General features: G+C 38.6%; 1 protein-coding gene across 2 annotated transcripts in view; it reads right to left on the bottom strand.

Annotated features, from left to right (window-relative positions):
- Positions 1–253: 253 nt before the first annotated feature.
- The window catches only part of LOC132149378 (protein ELFN1-like), a 97,373-nt gene continuing 75,416 nt past the window's right edge, over positions 254–22,210 (bottom strand). For both annotated transcript variants that reach the window (XM_059558561.1, XM_059558562.1), the window contains exon 3: positions 254–4,143. In XM_059558561.1, coding sequence (XP_059414544.1) covers positions 1,346–3,739 — 2,394 coding nt within the window. In that variant the 5' untranslated portion in view covers positions 3,740–4,143 and the 3' untranslated portion in view covers positions 254–1,345. The remainder of the gene's footprint in view (positions 4,144–22,210) is intronic.

Genomic DNA, 22,210 nt, shown 5'->3' on the forward strand with positions numbered 1-22,210 from the left:
AAAAAAAAAAAAAAAAAGGAAAAGAAAGAAAGATTTTGGACAACCCAGTTACTTCCTGCATTTCCCTAAATGGCAGATCAGCAGTGATGGCCACAGGGTCCGTGCAGTGGCATTCAACATTTACAAAAGCATTTTTACCCGCCAAACAGTAGAAAAGCCTAAAACAATACCCTTAGGTTTATAAACATTTGTGTTTCTTCTGATTGATTAAATATTGTTGACAGATATGTCAAATGCATGAAACTGAAAAGCATGAAAAATGGGAATTATGTGATTGTAAAAACAACAACAACAAAGAAACTGCAGCTGAAAAGGCTGATTTATGTATGTGATACATTCATCCATAGGGCTGTTGGCTCGAGATTGGTGGAAACATCTGCAGAAAAATGTGTAATGAGCTGCCACCCAAGCACTTTGGTTCACGATTAGATAACCCCTCACTACTATTAGGCATCGTAAGGTCAAAGCAGAAGTGCATGTTTTGTGGAGCGCTTTACTGGTAAACATATCAGACATAACTACTAAATGTGTATCAAAATGCTCTACTGTTCCATTTTTCATTTTGTTCCACTTTGACACTGCAATCATGTATGCAGATGTTTCTAAACCATCCCAACCAAACGGATTCACTTTGTGGTTATGACACACAAATATAACATTATTTCAGCCTTGGTGTAATATTGTGCGGTCCGATTAGTGGTATGGATTAAAAATTGGCAAAGCAGGGTAGCGTAAACTGTGGCCTAAAAGAAAATATGCCATTTCATTGACCAGTGCAATGTTTATCCATCAGGACGGTAAACATTCATTTAAGGACAGATAATATCACAGGAGCTAACTCCAAAATCCATGGTCTAAACCTGAATCATTCACATTATAGATATTTTTTCTCCATTTTTAACAGCGAACGTTGCAAATATAGAAACAGTATCTGTACATAGTTCATTTGTATTTAGAACAAACTCAAATATTGGGAGAAAAATGGTCCATAAATTACAGTGGTCCTGCAGAAGAAATAGTAAGATTTCAGAAATTGTCTGTCACTGTTGGATTCTTTTTAGTCTCACAGTACACAACAGCAAATCCACTGTCACAGGACTTGGCCATGCGGTAATCAAATACTAAAAATCCATTTCAACATATATATTTTATATTTGCAATATATTCTCCCCTTGTTGCTTTAAGTAACATCTTTTAATTTTGGTACACAAACCTTTTTCCCTAAATTGAAATTCACTGTAGTTTAATATTTATCCATTAGAACGTGATTTCACTAGATTAAGGATTCCTTCTGGTCCTGTTTATTGTGGTCCTTCAAAAAAACACAGACAAACATTTGAGTAGTTTAAGATTTTTGTTGGGCTGACACTCCCTTCCAGTAATCTAGAATGTCATGAAGATCTTCATCCTTAGCAAACTGCACTTTTTTCCTCAGAGCATGACCTGCAGCCATGTACTCCTCATTTTTGTGTCGCTTGCGATGGAGTTTAAAGCGCTCCCAGATGCTGTGTGATGGTTTGCTGTAGTACTCAGGACTAGACGAGTAACTGAGATTGTGGTATTGGGGAGAGAGCTGCGAGTAAGCCAAGTCTCTGGCACGAGGCCGTGTCAGGGGCTCCAAAATGGACGTTTTCCGACTATCTGGTTCTTCCAACTCTTCAATTTGGTGGGCGTCGGGGTAGGAGTGCCGATGCTCACTATACTGACGGATCTTCTCCGCCTCTGCCCTTAGTATCGCAGCTGTGGGTGTGATAGTCAAAATAGTTTCCCCTGTGGGTGAAGTTTTCTCAATGTACTTTGACTCTGACTTGTAGGGCCCCTCTGAGCGGTAAGGCCTTGGACTCCGCAGTGGACCACCAGTTGCTGTACTCGGACGCTTCGGAGAAGCATCTGATGCGTGATGTCTTTGTAAAGAGTGGTGGTAGCTGTCCTTGTAGACAGGTGACAGGAAGCCAGACTTGCTCTGAGGCTGCTCTGAGATCAGTACCAGTTGAGGTTCAGCTGTTGAAACAGCACCAGATTTCACCCCTTGGAAGGAGGTGGACTCTGATTTCAGAGCATCTATACAATTGGTAATAATCTGGTTTACCTTGTCTACTTCCTTTGCGATTGTCGATATCTCGGGAACTGAGCCTTGGCTGTTGCCAGGCATAGACATCTCACATTCCCTTCGATCTAGGTGTTCCCCTGTTCTCACTTCCATGTAATTTCCTTTGGCCATTTTTGGAGTGTCACTAATGTCTTGAAGTTTGTATTGCTCCATTCCACTGCCGGAAGGTAGATAGGGCATGCGGGTCATGCTCTCCCCAGCCATCATTTGCTTTTGAGACAGCCTTGATATCGTCCCACCCTCTAGCTCACCACCATATTTAAGCTCAATTATGCTCTTCTTTAAGCTTCCTGCCTTTTTGTGCTTTTCATCTTGTTGTCTCTTTTTTCGCAAGCAATAGTACACTATCCCTAAAACAATTACCATACCGAAAAGACATCCTATGATAGTCATTATGTAGTGAGTGGCTGTTGCATTACTAGTTGCTCGCTCTTTTCCATTCCTATGCCCTGTGGATAGTGTTAAACAAGTATGATTGAAACGCAATGAGTTTCTTATGGAAGCCACACAGTAGGTGTAATCGGTGTGGGGTTTTAGGTTTTTCAGTTCAATGTCCTCCTTCTGTCGCTTCAGATTCTGTATAACAGTGAAGAAGCTGTTATTGTACAGGACAAGGATGTACATCTTCTTGTAGGGGTAAGGGATCTGAACAGTGATTACTGCGTTCGTGTGAGACACTTGCTTAAGTTTCATGATTGGTTTCACATCTAAGTCTATGTACGTGGGACTGATGCTGATTTCCTCTGGCTCAGTCCCTGAGGGACAGTCTTCCAGCCCACATGGTGTAGAGTCTGGAGGGTAAGTGGTGGTCTCAGTAGGCACAGCGATGTACGAAGTCGTGTAGTCCTCCGTGCACACAGTGGACAGCATATGCAGAGCATTCCGGTATGTGGGATTGTTCGGATTCTGACTTAGGAGACTGTAGCCCGAGACTCCTGCAGGAGAATCACACACCATCCGTTCACTTGTCCTGTTGGGAAAGACAGAGAGCCACTTGACAAACCCCAAGAGCTCACAGGAGCAGTTGAAAGGATTGGTGTAGAGTTCACAGGTGGTCAGCTTTGTCAGGCTGGTGAAGGTGGACCTATCAAGCACCTGGATGCGATTCATAGAAAGGTCAATGTTTTCTATGTTTGGGCACTCCCAGAAGGCATTGGGTGTCACAGTCTCAATCAGGTTGGCCTGGAGGTAGAGGTACTGCAGCTTTCCCAAACCCCTGAGAATCCCTTCAGTTAAGTTACGTAACTTATTAAAACCCAACTGGAGAACCTGCAAGTTGAACTGGGCTGAAAAAGCACCATCCTCAATGTAATTAATCTCATTCTTGGTCATATTCAGGTATGTGAGGTTGGTAAAGCGGCTAAGGGCAGAGTAGTGGATGCTCTTGATCTTGTTCTCATTCAATCGAAGGTCCACTATGGTGCTGTTGATATGCTGAGGGATGGCCTCATAGGGTGGCTGGTTTTGGCTGCAAATGGCGAGCCATACAAAGCCCTTTTCACCTTCTATGAGCCAGCAATCCCCCCTCACTCCACTTATGTGAGTCAGATAGATTATGGCCAAAGACCAGAAGAAGGCACTCTTCCACATATCTCCTTTACTAGCTCCTGATGCCCTCCTGGAAGCCATGAGCAATGCCAGTTGGTAGCGGCTTGGGGTGCCACTTGAGTTTGAACTAGGCTGGATGGAGCCTCACAGTATTTAACAGGGTAATAAACCCTTTCCCTTTAGCCAAGGGATAAAAATGTCCAGTCTCTGGTCCAGAGAATTATTTCATATGAGTTGGGGTGTTCTGCACTAATATGTCAGCCCCTTATTAAACCCGCTGACCATAGCTTATACATTTGCAGGTTAAGTCTCCAATGGAGAAGTTTTCACACCAGTGGAGTGTTTGAGCTGGGTCTTAGTCTTTCACCAATTCAAAATGGCCTGTGCTTATTTCCCCAGGGTAGAGCATTGTAGATGGCTTTCATCCTCTTGTCTTTTCTTCTCTTCCACCATTTTAGTCTCATTTATAGGCCCAGAGGTACACCCTGGATAAGAAAAGAAAAAAGGAAGCATTGACTGATGCTCACAAAGTTTTTAAATTAAAAAAGCAATATTCGAAATACAGTTCAACTTGCGACAGCAGTGATGACATGTTCCATACTATACAAGCAGCATGCTATGTTTGTGTGCAAGCTCAAAGGAATAATTCATATATTTCATTGTATGTATTTCCCTGACGTCTTACTCATATGTCTGTGGACCTGTGAAAGGTAAAAGAATAACTTTATCTGACCATCAATTTTTTTTTGTACACAATTTCACTTCCCTTTCAGTTTCTGTGACATATTGCTATTATCAGAAACCATTGGCCAATTTCCTCCTGACAGATAAAAGAAAGCAAAAGTGTCCCAGTTCTCCCTCCATTAACTCTGAGACCATCAAAATGAGGAGAACCAATACTTGGTGGGTGAAACGGATCAATTACATTTCGTCCTTTAAAATGTTAAAGTGAAAACTGATTGTAAGAAGCTCTGGATAAAAGCGTCTGCAAAATGGCTTAATGTAAATGTAAATTTGACAACCAGTGGCTCTGGAGACCAGTTTATCAAAATCAAATGCATCCATATTGCAGAGTTTGGAAGATTTGCATCTAATCTTATATACTTGATTTATAGGAAATACTAATTTTTGACCAAAAAAAAAAAACCTGACCAATTACTAAACACTAAAGTCTTATGCAAGCCTTTTCTTCAGAAGGAAATCAAAAGGGGATTATATTTATTTTAAAGACACTGCCCTTACAAAGAGAAGGTACATTCCCTGAGGTGCCAGAGACAAGAGGGAGCTTCAGTTCACAGTCATCCTAGGCAGTCTTTGAAACCACATTGAGACAGCTCTAAGCAATGTTGGCTGTATCACAAATCATTTTGTGAGTTAAGAGAGGATGGGAACTGGTTTGAAAGCAAAGGCATTTCTTTCCACTGCCATGGACATAAAGGCACTTGCTGTGTGTGTTTTATGTGTGTGTGCATGTGCATTTGTATTTTGCAATAACCTGAGTGCTATTAATTATTCTTATTTTGCTTTATTACTAAAGTAAAGGAACAATATACTGTCCAGTAACTAAAGACCGCTTTGTCCTCTATTGGAATCACCACAATGTCAAATAATGCATGTTACCTACAATTTCCATCTAATATAAATAAAACTATGCTATTTTACAACCATAGACTGTGTTAGAAAAGAACGCAACAATGGCAGCACAATATTAAAGTCATTCAGTGTCTCCTTGAAGCTGGTGAAAGCTCCTAAAAGCCTCTTCACTCAATGGAGGAACTATCTAAAAACTTGCACAATATGGAATTCTTTACAGAGATTTCCACTGCACTAAAAACTCATTCTAATTACCCTGTCTGATTGACCCACTGTAAGCCGTAACTTCAGCAGCTACTTGCCCTGTGAAAGCCACGATTACTGGCAGAGAGGGAGCACACTGATTTTAAGCGAGTGAATTATGCAAGAAGGGCTTTCACTGAAGAGGACAGAAGCATTTCTCAAGTGCATAGATGGACATGGTCCATAAAGCTCTCTATGGAAGGCAGTGGATCAAATATGGTATTTTACTGGGAATCTGGGTTTCCCCCAAGTGATGCGTTGGTTTTTCTGTGTGTAAGATCACACTAAAGTGTACAGCACAAATGACATCTTGTGCATCTTATTAAATCTTTGTTAATCATCGCTCAACTGAATTTTAAGCATTTAGAGGAATCCAAAAATCTGAGTAAACAATGGAAATCTGGGATTTAAAATCCCATTTAAACCAAACAAATAGTTTTAGGAAACAAAAGTTAATGTTAATGAAAAATGACAGAAAGAAGAATAATCAGTAATCAGCATTGTTATATTGACCATGTGACTGTACTGATTGTCAGATGTTCTTCTATTGAAGCTCAAGATGCTCTTTGGATCATCTCAAATCATGTTGGAAAACATGATCATTAGATTTTACACAAATCTGTGGAGTTCATTCAGCATGACTGCTGCTTCCATGAAAGCAAAATAATGTGATGCCAAATCAGAAGGTCTAACTTGTTTTTATTTTATTTTTTTTTCATTTAGATTTTCAATTGTTAACAATTCAGTTGTTAACAATTCAATTGTTATTCTAATAATATAACAATTATTACATGAATTAATTAAATATTAATTGGGCCCCCTCTGCGCAGCTGTTCATCTCTAGGACCTAACTGTCCCATCAAAAGCTTTACATAACTTTAATCAAAGGCTTGCAACTGTCTTGCTGCTTGTAGTTCAATACAAGTACTAGCACATGCTGGTGATTTGTAAATGCAAGTCTGCACACAGTATACAGTTCACTATTTGATGCCATGGAATTTTACATGGAAGATTTAAAGCCACCATAAAAATGTCCTTAAAGCAACACTATGTAACATTTTTTACCTTAAAATAATGTTTCCAAAATTGTTTCAGTTGTTCATCAAGTTGTAACAGGGTGAAAGGCACTTATGCCTCCCTGCAATGATGCTAAGACATTAACACAGTGGTAGCTAATTTATATGTAGTTTTCAAATTAAAATAATCATTAATTCTTCTCTCTTTAGACCAAATCAATTAAGCTTAAGAGAAATTTGAATCAAGGAATACATTTGAAAAAGTGTGTGTATTTGAGCGCTGAGAACTGATCGCTCTGTATGTGAGAACTGAGGGAGTGGAGCGTGCGCACGAGAGAACACTTCTATCAGGGTTATTCCACCTATCCAGCCTTTAGTACCTTTAAGTTAATCTACAACGAATTGTGACTACCAGGAAAAATGGGACGTCTGGTCATCTCATCCCTGCCCCTTCGGGTGCTGAGGCCATTGTTTCAGATCACTAGTTCGCATTTTGGTAGTCTATCCATCCACTGCAGCTGTTATACTGACTAGATATACAAACGGCCCTTATCCGATCGCAATCCAATGACAGGGACGCACATTTTGAAAGACAATAGCCTATAGTATGCATTTTGAATGTCCAATAGTCCTCAAATAACATTATAGTCCAGTCTCGTCTAGTTAACGAAAATGCGGCATAAATTTCGTCATTATTTCGTCATCAGCTATTATTTTTAGCTCATCAACGTCTCGTCTTAGTCACATGAAAATTTTTTCGTTAACCAGTATTTTTCGTCGTTGTCTTTGTTAACGAAATTAACACTGCTAGCACTCCGTGCATTAATTGACTGTCTGCAACTAACGGAACACCGTCACTGATGAGTGCGCTAAGGAAGGACCAAACCATTTCATGCAGATACAGGGGGGTGGTCGGTCAATATGGATGTTTTATTTTTTGGTCAATGGTGATATTTAACTTTTATTGCCAAAATAAGAAAAATCATAGACATCATTCATTTTATTAGTATTTGAAATATACTCAATGATGTTTTATATAGTGTATAATATAATACAAATTTTAAATTAGTTTTTACCTATTTTTTGGGCCCCTTGTCAGTCAGGGGCCCTTGGAATTGTCCTAACTTTTCCCCCCTATACGGCGCCCATGCTTGTTGTTTTTGTTCACAGGAGTTGATAATATCATCACAGCAGCTAGTGATTGACATGCAAGAGTTGGACAAGGAAACAAGCAATGTGGTTATTTATAGAAATAGGTGTGTACACATAACAAGTATATGTGCATTTCCCCCTTGAGACTACAAGCTAGCAAGATTCTCCGTGTTTGACACTGAAATATTACATTCATGACATTCAAGTGATTTGTTTTGATAAATATTGTTAGTTTCAACAGACTGAGAAAGACAATTGTCATACTCTGCATGTACAAATAAAAATTAGGAAAAAACTGCTAAAATTTAACATTCAAACTTTAATTTACTTGTGCATATACTCCATAATAATATTTTTATACCATTGTAGCAAGTTAAATGCAGATCTTGTCAGTCAAATGAAAAATGCATTTGCTGTGAACTAATTTTCAATGAGATGCAAATACAACAAATAATATATTGACTTCTAAAGCCACTGTTTGTTTAATTAACAATTTACTTGTCTGCCACAAAAAACAGTGTCTGAAATTATTTAAATTTATGGGTACTTCTCAGCAAATATTGACATAGGCGGCTAATTAATCAGCAAGCATATGATGCAAGGAATTTCATTCCATTTTCTTTTGTTTTATTTTATTGGTGGTTAGCCCTAATTTTTATTTATGTCTGTGAACCGAAGCCAACATAATCGTATCCCATTTGTTTTAATTGCCAGTTCCCTTCCACTAAACTGCCACACTGCAATCAATCTAGGCTCCTCATCTAAGTAAAATTCAAACAATTCTAGAATATGCTAGTGGAGAAAATTTCCCATGCAACCCAATTACAAAGAGATTTTTGTATATATTGTCCATGGTGTCTACATTCTTGTGTGAAAGGCAACTGGGCCAATGTAAAATAGTATATTAACAATCAGCAGGGTGGTGTACTTGGACATTTTCAAAAAACATAAGTCTTTAGCCTCTACACAGCTCCTATTATTTGCCGAAGCTCAGCACTTCTAATCTCAGGGTGAAAAAAAAATTGTGTTCACGAGAACCATGCCCCCGCCTCGCCTGCTCACGGCCCATATTTTTCTATGGCGACTGATAGGACAGTGACAGGACAAGCAAGTGACAGGATGATAGACAGCTTCATCATGGGACACTGCTCTCTGGATGGTTTAATCCTCTGCCCGTGCCGCTCCCTGGTTTCAGCTGGCCTGTGCAAACAGATATCCTGCTGTCCAGAATGGCAGCTGCTGACACGAGAGCCCTCTGTGTCACGCGCAGGTGCAGAGCAGGAAACTCAGCTGGTGGATATATTCTGTGGTGAATGGAGAGCAGAATGACAGCTCGAGGTAATGGAGGCTTCAGCACCAATCAATCAGATTCATCAATGACACTTAAAGGTCAGAGGTCATCTTCTTAGTCAGATGACCTTTTCTCTATTTGGTTTGTCTTTTTTAGACCTGCGAGCTGGTGTCTATGTTAAAATGACTGAAGTCAGACATTTAAAAGATTAGCCCAGGGACAAGACAGTTGTGCACGGACTAACTTTTAGCATAGGATATATAGTTCCCTTTAAAGTTAGTCACGTTTGACGTTACATAGACACTGACGTTTGGGATCCACTCATTCAGATTTTTGCTTTTTAAAGATGACTCTCCGTCAATGTGTTTTTGGGAAGCCATGTCATCCGGACTAAAGAGGACAAGGGCAACCCAAGTTGTTATCAGCACTCAGTTCAGAAGCCTGCATCTATGATGGTATGAGGTTGCATGAGTGCACGTGGCATGGGCAGCTTACACATCTGGAAAGGCACCATCAATGCTGAAAGGTATATCCAAGTTCTAGAACAACATATACTCCCATCCAGACATCATCTCTTTCAGAGAAGATCTTGCATTTTCCAACATGCCACACCACATACTGCATCAATTACAACATCATGGGTGTGTAGAAGGAGCCGGGTGCTGAAATGGCTAGCCTGCAGTCCAGATCTTTCACCCATAGAAATCATTTGGCGCATCATAAAGAGGAAGATGCAACAAAGAAGACCTAAGACAAGAATGGGACAACATTCCTATTCCTAAACTTGAGCAACTTGTCTCCTCAGTCCCCAGACGTTTGCAGACTGTTATAAAAAGGGGAGGGAATGCCACACAGTGGTAAACATGGCCTTGTACCAACTTTTTTGAGATGTGTTGATGCCATGAAATTTAAAAGTCAACTTATTTTTCCCTTAAAATTATAAATTTTCTCAGTTTAAACATTTGATATGTCATCTATCTTGTATTCTGAATAAAATATTGAAATTTGAAACTTCCACATCATTGCATTCCGTTTTTATTCACAATTTGTACAGTGGTCCAACTTTTTTGGAATCAGGTTTGTACCATTCACATATTTGAGGTTTCTGAAAGAAGACTTTTATGCACACCAAGGCATTAATTTGATGAAAAACACAGTGGAACAGCAATATTGTGCGTAATATTTTTAAGTTCAAAAGAACAATGTTTATTTGAAATATAAATCTTTTTTTTTTTACTTTGTATTTAACTCTTTATGGCACTTTTGATCTATTTAATTTGTTTAGATTTATTTAGATTTTGCTGAATAAAAATGTTAATTTCTTTAAAATAATAATATAAAATCTTATTGACTTTCTAATGATCGTGCAAATAAATTTAATCTGATTTAGGTTCATAAAATTATAACTCATAAAAATGAGTCATAAAAGTCATACAACTGCATTGCCTACAATCAAACGTGTTTGAATAAATCCATTTTTGATCCATTTCAGAAAGCCAGTGCCATCTTGACATCAGGACAGAGTCACAAAGTAGCCAGTGTTAAAATTTGTTTTGTCTGAATCTGAATGAGGCCTGAGGGAGGGATTATATGGAATTGTTATTCAGTGTTGGCTGGGTTTGTGTTTGGACTTAACAGTGGTTTACCAACAATGCACATTTCTATCCTAAACTTAAACATTATGCCAAGCATTACTGCTTCCCTTCCCACAAATTTGAGCCCTCTCATCGTTCTGTTCTACGTTCATCCACATATATTAATGACTCTCGCTCTGCATATGCCATTAGTGCCTGCTGGCAGGCAGGGTTACAGAAATTCACTTTGTTTTCAGGGGTGCCTGAGGAAGAGCACGGACATCCATGTGTTGAGAGCGGCTTGGCATGAGCTATTGGATGGATGCGAAATTGGTTGGACTGAAAAACCAGAGCCTCTCACGTCAGTAATGGTGCTATGTGGTAACATGATCATAGTTTGGGTTGGAACAGCCATTGATATTGATCCTGAATTTCTCTGAACAGATGCTTCCCATACAAACAGAAAGAATGAGGCAACTGTGGTACAGGGACCGGAATTCGCTTACGGTTCCTAAAGGGATAGTTCACCCAAAAATGAAAACATGGAGCACAAAGAATTGTCTTTTGTTTTTTTTTTTTTCAAAGAATTTTTACACAAATCATCACACTATATTCTCACATATGACTTAAACTAATGCGTTTTGAATAAATAATGAGATTCAAGCTCTGTGGCTTTTGCTTAAATTTCAAATTTTCTTAAAGAGGAGGTTGATTACGATTTAACTTTTTTAACGTTAGTGTGTACTATTCCTGTTTGAGCATAAGCAATATCTGCAAAGTTATGATGCTGAAGGTTCAATGCAAACTGAGATATCAGAGATATATGAATATAATGTCTTTTAAAATTCTGGCAGTTTAATACCAACAAAAACGGCTCGTAGGGACTGCAACGAGTTACTTCCCGGGTTTGTGACATCACAAAACCCTGACATTTACATAAACATCGCCCCCGGGAACACATGCAAAAAACGGGGGGCCATGCCGTCAAAACTAGGGGTGCAAGAAAACATCTGTTTATATATGAATCACAATTCTGTCTTTTAATGAATCTAATGGATTAATACATTTCAAAATCAATTTTCTAAAACAGTGGTTCTTAATACTTTTCTTTGCGTCCCCCTGCTCTGCATCTCTCTCTCTTTCTCATTCAGATCATCAGCTCTTCAGCTCCAATAAACTGTGTTCCAATTATATACTTCATGTTTATAGACAGACAGATATTTTTCACATAGCTATGAGAAGCGTTAAACATGGATGCGCATGCTGTTGCCGTAATGTATTAAAGTTTAATCAGGATAAAACCATATGTAGTATAAAAGCTAACATAAGCAGTAGCTTTTACAAATAACAGCGTATCTAAAAGTATGAGACAACAACAAACAAAAAACATACCATTAAGAGCCATGCTTGCACAGGTTCTGCGCAATCCTCTTCACTAATATTCTCTACTTCTCAATCGGGCTCAAAATTATAAGCAATACAGACGATGTCATTGTTTACAATACAACCGAAGCACATGTCGCTAAGGTAAGGGGTGGGATGCGAATATAGTGAATATAGCGAATCACAACACATTGGACCAGCTAACTAATCTCAGCCCAAAGCCTATTTCTGAGGGAGGGGCTTCATAAAACCAGGAAATGAACGGACCTTTACTAAACTTATTCGAAGAATGACGAACTTCTGCTACTTCTCACACTTTTCAAGTATTCAAGTATATTCAAGTATTCATCATTAGCCGTTTCAATAATAAGCTACGGAATTCATATTTCTTTTGAAGCAATACTGCTTAGGAAATGCATCAAACTAAAGAAAACCCCATGAGAAAATCTATCACTTAGATGAATCTGAATTCCTGCAATTTCCAAAATCACATTGTCAAAATCACAATCACCAAAACCATCTGTGCATGTGCTGATTTTTAGAGTGAGTGTCAAGAATATGTTTATGAAAATAGCTGGAGTTCTGCATTGATTACTCATAAAATGTGGTCTGACCTTAATTAAATTAAATTATACAAACACTATCTGCCTAAACAAATAAAATAATGAAAGCCTTTGGAATGGAGGCATGGTTTACACAAACAAACCTTCCTTGATAAGAACAGATTTGCCAGTAACCAGGATTTGTGTGATTTGTGCACAGAGGTTCACTTACTTATAGACACTTTCCTCTATCCTTTAAAAAAAAAACTTTACCTACCAAACTCAAATGTCCATGAAATGAATATCAGAAATCCATCAGGGCAAAATGTGAAATTGGATGACTGATGGCTTTAATGGGCAAAAGAAATGGACTCCATCCTGGGACCCATTCTCCCAAGTCTGTGACATTTAAAGCAACAAAATGGCAAAGGCCAAGAGTGTATATAACCACAGCCAGCATGATACAGAGGCTAGACCCGCTTTAGGTAAAGTTCTGGGTATACCAACAGAGACTGGGCTCATTAATATAACATAGACATGCTGTTTGTCCAGCCAGACTCACTCCAGTTAGACTGATTTTACCACAAAGTGCAGCATACATTACAGATGAGCTGCATAACTTGTTAGAGTAAACATGGAATATGTTCACAGTGGACACAGATAAAAAAAAAAAAAACATGATCTGCATGAGCCATAATTTCCATTCACATTTTGTTTCTCATGTTTTTGCTTGCATTTGGCTCCAAACTCCTTCAAAACATACAGAATCTCTTGCAAATTTTAGTATAAATGCTTCCATTAACAACACAGGGCATGTGTTGTTATGGAAGACTATACTCCACTCTTAAACAAACTACATAAATAAATGGTAATAGAGTCTGCAGGGACACTTCCTAGCTCCACTTTCTTTATCCTCTGCCCATTCCTCATTAATAGCCTGAGTCTCTATAGTCCAGCGGAGGCCATGTGTGCTGTAGACCAGAACAGTCTGGGTCTTCAAGCCAGACGGAGCCTCCTCTGGGAGTGCACAGCTGCTTCCTGGTCTGGGTGACATTTCGCTTTGGCGAGCATGCGGAGCAGTGATGACTTTTTCTGTTGTTCTCAATGCACAACCTAATGAGATGGCTATAGATAAACTCAAATGTTTTCACCACACATAAAGCACTTTTGAAATGCTCTTTGTTATGATTTAAAAGAAAACTGTAATTAGGAAAGGGAATGACAAATTAGTTTTCTTTAATATTTCAATTGTTCCTACTAGACTGCAAAGAAATGAAAGGGAGGGACTTTTGAGCAACTACGCTTTCTCCTGACAAAAGACCACAGGAATCTTGTGTGTGTGAGAGATCTTAATGTGACACACTGTGAAAAGTCTGCAATCAAGTAACAGGATTCAATTTGAACTCAAATATTTCTCATTAGATTCTTCCTAAACCAAATGATCTGAGCCAGGGATATATTGTGTGGTAGATTTACATTTTCAAATGTTTGGGATTGGAAGATTTTTTAATGCGAAAGAAGTGTCCTCTGCTTACAAGGGCTGCTTTTAAATACACTTTTAAATAGATATGTCTAATTACATAGATGATTATGGATAAATAAGAGCTCTAAAGTGGCTGATAAAAACATTTCTGAACTCTGAATTTTAACTTCTAATCATGGAGCCTATTATAAATTCTAAGACCCTGGTCACATACAGTACACTGTGAAATTATTCTTAGATCAAGTAAATAATGATGAGAAACATTTGCCCTGTAAGACATTCATGACAAATATTTCAGTTCATAATGACTTGACTGCAGACTGAGCAGTTAGTAAACAATTTAAGCTCTGTATACTGTACGCCCACAAAATAATTATTGAAACATCAGAGTAAAGGTTTACCAAAATAACTGAGAACTCATTTGGGTCTCCTTAGCTGTGAAAAAAACAACTTCTGAGCAATGATATTATCCTCTGAACTGGACTGTTTTCCAGCACATGCAATGGCTCTAAAATACTAATAACTGGCAGTGAAAATACCTTGAGAACATCTATAAATCTTCTGGATCTGCATCATAAACTGAATTCTACACATACAAAAATATTCAAAGCAGTACTGGAGAATCCCATGTGAGTAGTGATTGCTGCTGCTTGAAATCCTGTTAGACTGAACGGAGCCGCTATTCTACGGTGCTCTTCTACAGAGCCCTGAGGGTTCAACACTCTGTGATGAGTACATCACTCTTAGCAAAGTGCAGGTGGTTGGACCTTCACGCCTCATAGAGTAGCTACGCAGATACACTGTCTACTGTAACTATCTCACCACCCAGGACCCGTCAGCAGAACTGTCAGACTAAATCACAGAAATGTTCACAATTTAAAAGGGGTCATGAAATGTCAACATGTTCTTGATATTTACCCATATAAGAGGTTATGCTACAATAAAACATAGTGGAAGTTTCATACCTCAAAGGGGTCATATGATGCTATTTCAATCTCTCCTTTCTCTTTGGAGCGTTACAAGCTCTTGGTGCATAAAGAAGATCTGTAAAGTTGCAAAGACTAAAGTCTTAAATCCAAAGAGATATTCTTTATAAAAGTTAAGAGTCAACCACACCCTCCTAAACGGCCTCATTCAAACATGCCCCCACATGTCTACGTCACGATGTGGATAGATTTGCATAACGACGACCAAATGTTAACACAAAGAAAGAAGGCGTAAAAAAAAATTCTCGCTGTTGCTACTGGCGCCATGTTGTGGGCAAGCTGTGTGTTTCATTGTGAAAGCGTCCAACTTCCAAAAGAGGACGCAACTAGAAATCAGTGGTTAAGTTGTATTTACAACACTGTTCCAGAACAGTTCATCCCAAATATGTGTCAGATGTGTGTTGCACATTTTATGAAGGATGAGGACTTTCCTGAGCCAGTAGGGTACAATGCCTAAAATAGTATATAGATCTGAAAATGCATTTCATGAGCCATTTAAGAGCTTGCTCACAATTCCATTGTTCTTTCTTTCTAAATTCAAATCCAAATCACAGATCTATATTCCTTTTTGCTACCTCAAATTCATTAATTCTTAATTGATTTTTGAATTCTGCACAATCTAAACCACAGAACCTCCCCATTGTTGCCCCCACTGCTTCTTTTATCTCTTTCTCTCTGCCCCTCCAATTGCCCAAGTACCTCCTTTCTTCCTTGTCATTTCCCTCATATTTTCAGCCCCATCCACCTTTCCTTTAGTCTTCCTTCAGAGGCATTCTGAAGGTGTTTGAACCCCTCTGAGGCCGTCCTGCTATGATGTTCTCTGGCTGCTTATTTGAAGTCATTTTGAATTAAAACCTTTACATGTGTTACAGGAAAACATAAAAGAGTTGCACAGAAGGGGCTCAGAGGTGCTGCAACAATTTAGTTGTAATGAAGCCAGCTCTCGTGGGAGAGGAGGACATTTGGCACATCAAACCCTCAAATTACTTTTGAGTGTGAGAGAATTATGAGGAGTTGGGAGTCGTGCTTCATTTGTATCAGATGATAATTACCAGAAAATAACTGGTTGGAATTGAGTGTCAGGGGTCCTGCCCCAGCCAGACCTCTCCGTGTAAAGGGAGCTGGACTTTCTCTTATGACTGTGGAGATTCAATTTCAGGTCCGGCTTTCAGGTTTGCCCCAAACGGCTCAGTCAAGAGCACAGACTGCCTTGGGGCTCTGCACACTAATTATCTTTATCTAACGTTAGCGTGCTGATAAGTGAGCGTCATTGTGCCGATTCAGGGTACTTCGGATTCATTTGTTTGTGGGACAAAGCCTATTATTTCCTCATGCCCACTGGCGTTGCCTACAAATATAAATTGAAGGTAAAACAGATGACCGGATGCGTCTCTTCATATGCTACACTTAAATGTGACATTGAGATTTCTTCCAATTTCAGTTTCTTTCGCATGAACTGAATCTTTAGCTATGATCGAGCACAGCGTTAGTTCAGTCAGGCCACGGAAGCATAGGCTACGACCAGCTGATGCGGTCAGCTGTCAAATCGCTCCAATCACTATCACTCTCCTATTAGACACAGAACATATATACGTGGCACCACTGCTCGGTAAGTATGCTCAACGGTTTGCAACCCTCCCTCCCCTTTATAAGCATGAGCATATTACTGCGCACCTTCTGGTTGTCGTCTTCTTTGTTTCAGATCACTAAGGCTTTCAAATCTTAGCTGGCATGGACCTCACTGCTGAGAGACACTCATCCTCATAACCAGGCTACAGGATAGACATCCCACTGCCACATCTACTTGATTATTACTGTTTGCTTTAAAGACATTATTAAGAGTCTTAATTGTCATGTATTTCTAAGCTGATGGTTCCAGGGGGTTAATGTTTAAAGCTCTTGTATGTTCAAATATTTTTTGAGCAAGAACCCCCATAAGGAACCATACCGCCAAAGGTAAATTGTGTTCAATAAACTCAAGTAACTTCCCAAAGTGGTTCCTGTCTAAACTGTATTTAACAGTGACTCTCTGGCAGCACATTAATGCTAAAGTGCCTCAAAAACAGATCACTAGATATTGTGTATTTGATGAGTATTAAAATGAGCATGTTATGCCAAAAAGGTTTTTAAAATATTATAATTATTATTATTTTAATATGACCTACTTAAGCTACTGCCTCTATAATTTGATTTTACGCCAAATTAAGTCTAAATTATGCTTCTAAATGGGAAACATAAACAAAAATCTATATTTTCAGATTCATCAGATATAGAAGCTATAGTCATGATGTCAAAACTTGTAAAAATACTTTGCTTCACTATAAGTAAATCAAAGAGTGAAAAAAATAAAACTGTGGTGCTATCAAGACACTGCTCTGTTTATGCAAACACCACGATCAGCCCAGCAACAACATCTGCTCAACCAATGGCACCAATTTGGGACAAGACCATCAGTTTGACCATCCAATAGTAGACAGGGGTTTGCTTGATTAAAAACATACATTATTTTTGTAATAACATTCGGTGTTGCTAATGGTGCAGAAAATGCTTTGACATTAAGCAACACAAGAGTTACAATAATCATTTATGTTCAGGATTCATCCAACACAAGTCCTCATAAACCCTAAAATGCTTGAATGCAGCTGAGAGTACAAAATATTCAATGTCCCATATATCCATCCCAGCAGGTAATTTAACTTAAGGATATGACAATAATCAGGTTGTAGAGCACCTGTTTCTCCATAGAAATGGTGTCAGTCTATAATTGGACTAATTTGATTCAGCACATGAAATGTGTGTGATGGATGGAGGAATAAGACCTGCAGGTTTTATTGCAATTTTCCAGACCATCAACTTGTTTGCTCGGTGCTGTGGCCTTTGTGTGGAGCAGCTGCAGGCAGGAGGATGGGAGCTGACTCCTTTCCCACTACTGACTCAGGATTTGGAAGCCTACAGCACATCATCAGCCAGCTCAAGTCGAGAAAACGGAGAAGGAAAGAATATGAGACACAGTTTTATGGGTTAATGTGGCCCTGTGCACCATCCGTTTGCTCTTTCATTTTTGTCTTCCAAAAAACAAGGGCTGGGCCATCAGAAAACACATGACAAAACAGTGCACAGAAAATGGGACAGTTTAAAGGGACAGTTCACCCAAAATTAAAAACTGTCATTTGTTCACCTTCAAGTCGTTTCAAGTCCATATGAATTCCTTCTATGGAAAAAAATTTAAATAAAAAGAACAACATCATACAGATTTAAAACAACATAAGGGTTAGTAAATTATGACATAATATTATGTATGGGTGAAATATCCCTTTAAATGTCCTTCTCTCTTCTGACCATTTCAAACAATATCTGGTCTCAGAAAGAAATTTGGGGTGTTACCCCATACTTTTCTCTGCCCTACTTTTCTATTATTGTTATAAGTACAGTCGTCTCTTTGCATTTGTATTGGTTACTAATGTCATAGCCAGTTATATATAAATGTACTCTACTCTAAATTATGATATGTGGTGGTTGCCAAACCATTGGACATGCAGTAAATACGGGCAGTTCAATGTAAAGTGTTCATTTGAGTGGAACCTCTTAAACACAGAAATACTGGACACAATCACCTTAAATATTGCCCAAAAAAGCCTGAGACTGAATAGCCTACATAAGTAATTCCTCTTATGTAAACATGACACAGCAGAACACAACGTAAGAGCATTGTGCTGCTGCCATGGAAACCTCTTACAAAGCCTCATTATTACCAAGTGAACTCATAATGGGTTCTGGACATAACATCTGGTTATTTGGAGCAGAGCATATTGTAAGCATGCTCTTCGCCCCCACAGAGATTAACCTCAAATCACCATCACAACGAATAACAGCATCAAACAGACTTTGTGTTCATGGAAAAACCTGAGAAAATGTCATCACAGGGTCGATGACTATAGAAATGCAGTATACAAGTGGCAGTTTGGAATTGCTGTTTGATGGAAATGAAACACTTTGACAGGAAAAACAAACAGACTTTTGAGAATAAATACAAGAAAACAATAGCTTTTTTCTAAAACCTAGTTGGCCGACCTAATGGTTACTACATTTACAAAAGAATGGACTGATTTGGAATGCCCTACTTAGGCAGCATCATGTCAAGTAAATGGGAGACTTGACTTGGAATTGATTTCAGTACAAGCAACATGTATGTATTTGGGTAAAATACTGAGGTAAAATTATTCTACATTATTAATACTTTTCAGTATTGAATGAATTCTAAGTATATTTATAATTGACATTTACTTGTTTCCTCCATCTATTCATTTGTTTTGTCACAGAGCATATTGCAGTGCATTCTGGGATTGTATTGTATGGAAAATATAGATGCAAAGCTGCCCTAGAATCCAGCTAAAACGAGTTATCTTACACAGTTTTGGAATATAACAAATGCTTTATTTTCTTAGGCCACATATGCAATTAACAGAATGTTCCAGACCAAAGGAAAGCATTTAGAAAGGGCTGACAGTCAATAAATCTGACTGAATTAGTAAAGACCATTTATTTTCCGCATTCTGTGTTCATGTACTCTTGTGAAAAAGAATAAGAATAAGAAAATAATTATATAAAAAAGTGTCCTCTTGAGAATCCTACACATCCAACTCTATTAACAATTATTTACCTGTGAAATCCAGTAATTCAATGAAAAATGTTATTTTTCCACGTTATTCAGGGAGTACTTCTATTAGAAAAATACATACATCCCATGCAATACAGAATATATATATATATATATATATATTTGTCACGCTCACCTTTTTTACCTCATGAAAACCTTCAGTCCTCAGATACAGTACATGAGCCATTTTTGGCAGCCTGGCTTCCATCATGAAGATGCAACCAGATTTAAGCAATATCATGAGCAGGGGTACTTAAGCCTTAATATTGCGCCCATTGCGGAGTCATCAGATATTCAAAACAACGGCATAATTGCAAAATTGATATTTTTACAGTGATTAAGAGATTTAACAGAGATTTAAACTTTAGTTGTGCATATTTTTAGGCAATGAAAATAGTTTCAAAAGAAGTCAAAGCATCAAGCAACAGTATCAAACAACCTCTATGTACTGCTCACATACTCTGGTCTAGAACGTTGCAAGCTCAGCCAATCAAATTCAAGCTTTTGTCAAAATGGATTTAAGACAACATGGAAAAAGAAGAATCCAAACAATCTAGTTTCATTTCATTTCCTATTATGTGGATAGTAAAAGGCAGCTAAACAAGAGCTTGAAAATGCCAACACCTTGAGCACAATGTATGATCTATTTCACTTTAATTCAATAAATAAGCGAAAAGACCATTTCCCTGAGTACAGAGAATATGAATAGCAAATGACAGCAGCGAGTGGAGGAATGAGACAAAAGTTTTAGGGAGGGGGAAGGATGTTGGATGGAAAAATTGAATCAATCACGCAGAGAATTCGGCGGCAGTGAGGACATTGGGCCTGTCAGAATATTCCAGCTCCTGCGTATGTGATCTATCCGCAGTGACGTAATGACTGTGGAGTGGAGACCGGAATGGGAAATTGGATGGATAGAAACATTGAGAGCTGTCCTGCCAGATGGCTGTTTTGGAAAAAGAGGATGCTGTAGAATATTTTTTATATTCTGTCATCACTCTTGTCAATCCATTCAAATTGTGCATAGTAGTAATAAGTTTTTTTTGTTTGTTTGTTTTTTTCTTGTTGTTGTATTCCAGCTCCTTCAAGTGTGATCTATCCGCAGTGAAGTAGTGACTGTGGCATGGAGACTGGAATGGGAAATTGTATGGAGGTGGACTGAAACATTGAGAGCTGTACTGTAAGATAGCTGTTTTGGAAAATATGGTTGTTGTTGTTGTTGTTGTTGTTTTCTTGGTTTTTTTGAGATGAAATGATTTTACATGGTATAATTCTGGAGGGTGGCGACTGAGAGGGAGATGAGATGGAAAGTCGATAGGTATGGAACAGCATCAAGAAGACTGGCACAGACACATAGGATTTGTTAGGGAGCTTCTTGTAAAGATGATTTCAGTATCACAGCAGTTAGGATTCTGGACATGTTACTGAACCTTATTGTCCTTAAAGTGCTGAGCATAACAGGAAGAAACAAGCAGTGACTAACACATTTTGATAACAGCTGTGCAAGAAACTTTTGAATTAGCATTTTTATTGCAATTGCTTATTGATGTTTTTTTAAATAAGACAGGGCATGAGGAGGGGAATGTCTTTAAAGCCTAGAGGAGCCTGATGAATATGGAATTTGCTGTGCTCATGCTATTCATTAAGTTGTAAATGTTTTTTGAGATGTGGTGGCCACCATCTTCCATCTTTTGGAAATCATCTTTCAGCTCTTGGCAATTTCCATCAGTGGGTCCCTAACAGGGCACCTTGGCCAGCCCACCCCCTCCTCGTCTCCACCGCCCCGCAGCCATCCCCAGGTTTCATCTTCCTGCAGAGGTGTGAGTCAGCCAGCCCTCCTCACAGACTGCAGCTGTTCCACTGCCTCCTCGCTTCCCCGAGAGATGTCGGTCGCCATTCCTGGCCAGCTGAGCTCATGCTATTACCTCCACAGGCACTTCGTCTACTCGCATAACTAACACGCTGCTCTCACTCTCACACACGCTCTCGCATTACCAAACACCTAATGAAAGAGGCACAGAGAATCGAAGATCTGTTCGAAATGCCTGGTTCCCAAGCCCTCACTAAACAGTTCAGCTGCATTAAGCCACCTTTCACACTGACAGCCATGAAATCACTGGAGGCCATTGAGTCTCGCTGTTGGTTGTTGCTAGTAGGTGTTTATATTTGACTCCTGAATTAAAAAACTAAAATTCTATATCCAGGATGTAGTCGAAATTGTAGTTGTTTAACACAGTTTTTATATATTATTTACTCAAAATTCTATCACGAGAGATCATTGAGTCTTTTTGTTGTTAGCTGCTAGGTGTTTCTATTTAACTAAAGAAACTTAAATAATTCAAGTTACAGATTTTCTGTCTGGTCTCAGATGTCTGGACCCCACTGTAGTGTATATGTTATTGACATCTTATAAGATTGCATAAGATTGCAAAATTGCACTAGTTTACCCAATTGCCACACAATATTCACTTAAAATTTACTCTTCTTTGTCATGTGTGTTTTATCGTTTAGCTATTACCTAACTGATGAATCTTAAACACTTCTTGTGATTTTTATGCAATTCACTTTTTAAAAGGCTGAAAAAAAACATATTTATATTTGCAGGACCAAATGTAATTTAAATCAAATTGCA

This window comes from Carassius carassius, chromosome 9 (assembly GCF_963082965.1).
Source record: "Carassius carassius chromosome 9, fCarCar2.1, whole genome shotgun sequence".
In the NCBI taxonomy this organism is placed as follows: Eukaryota; Metazoa; Chordata; class Actinopteri; order Cypriniformes; family Cyprinidae; genus Carassius; species Carassius carassius.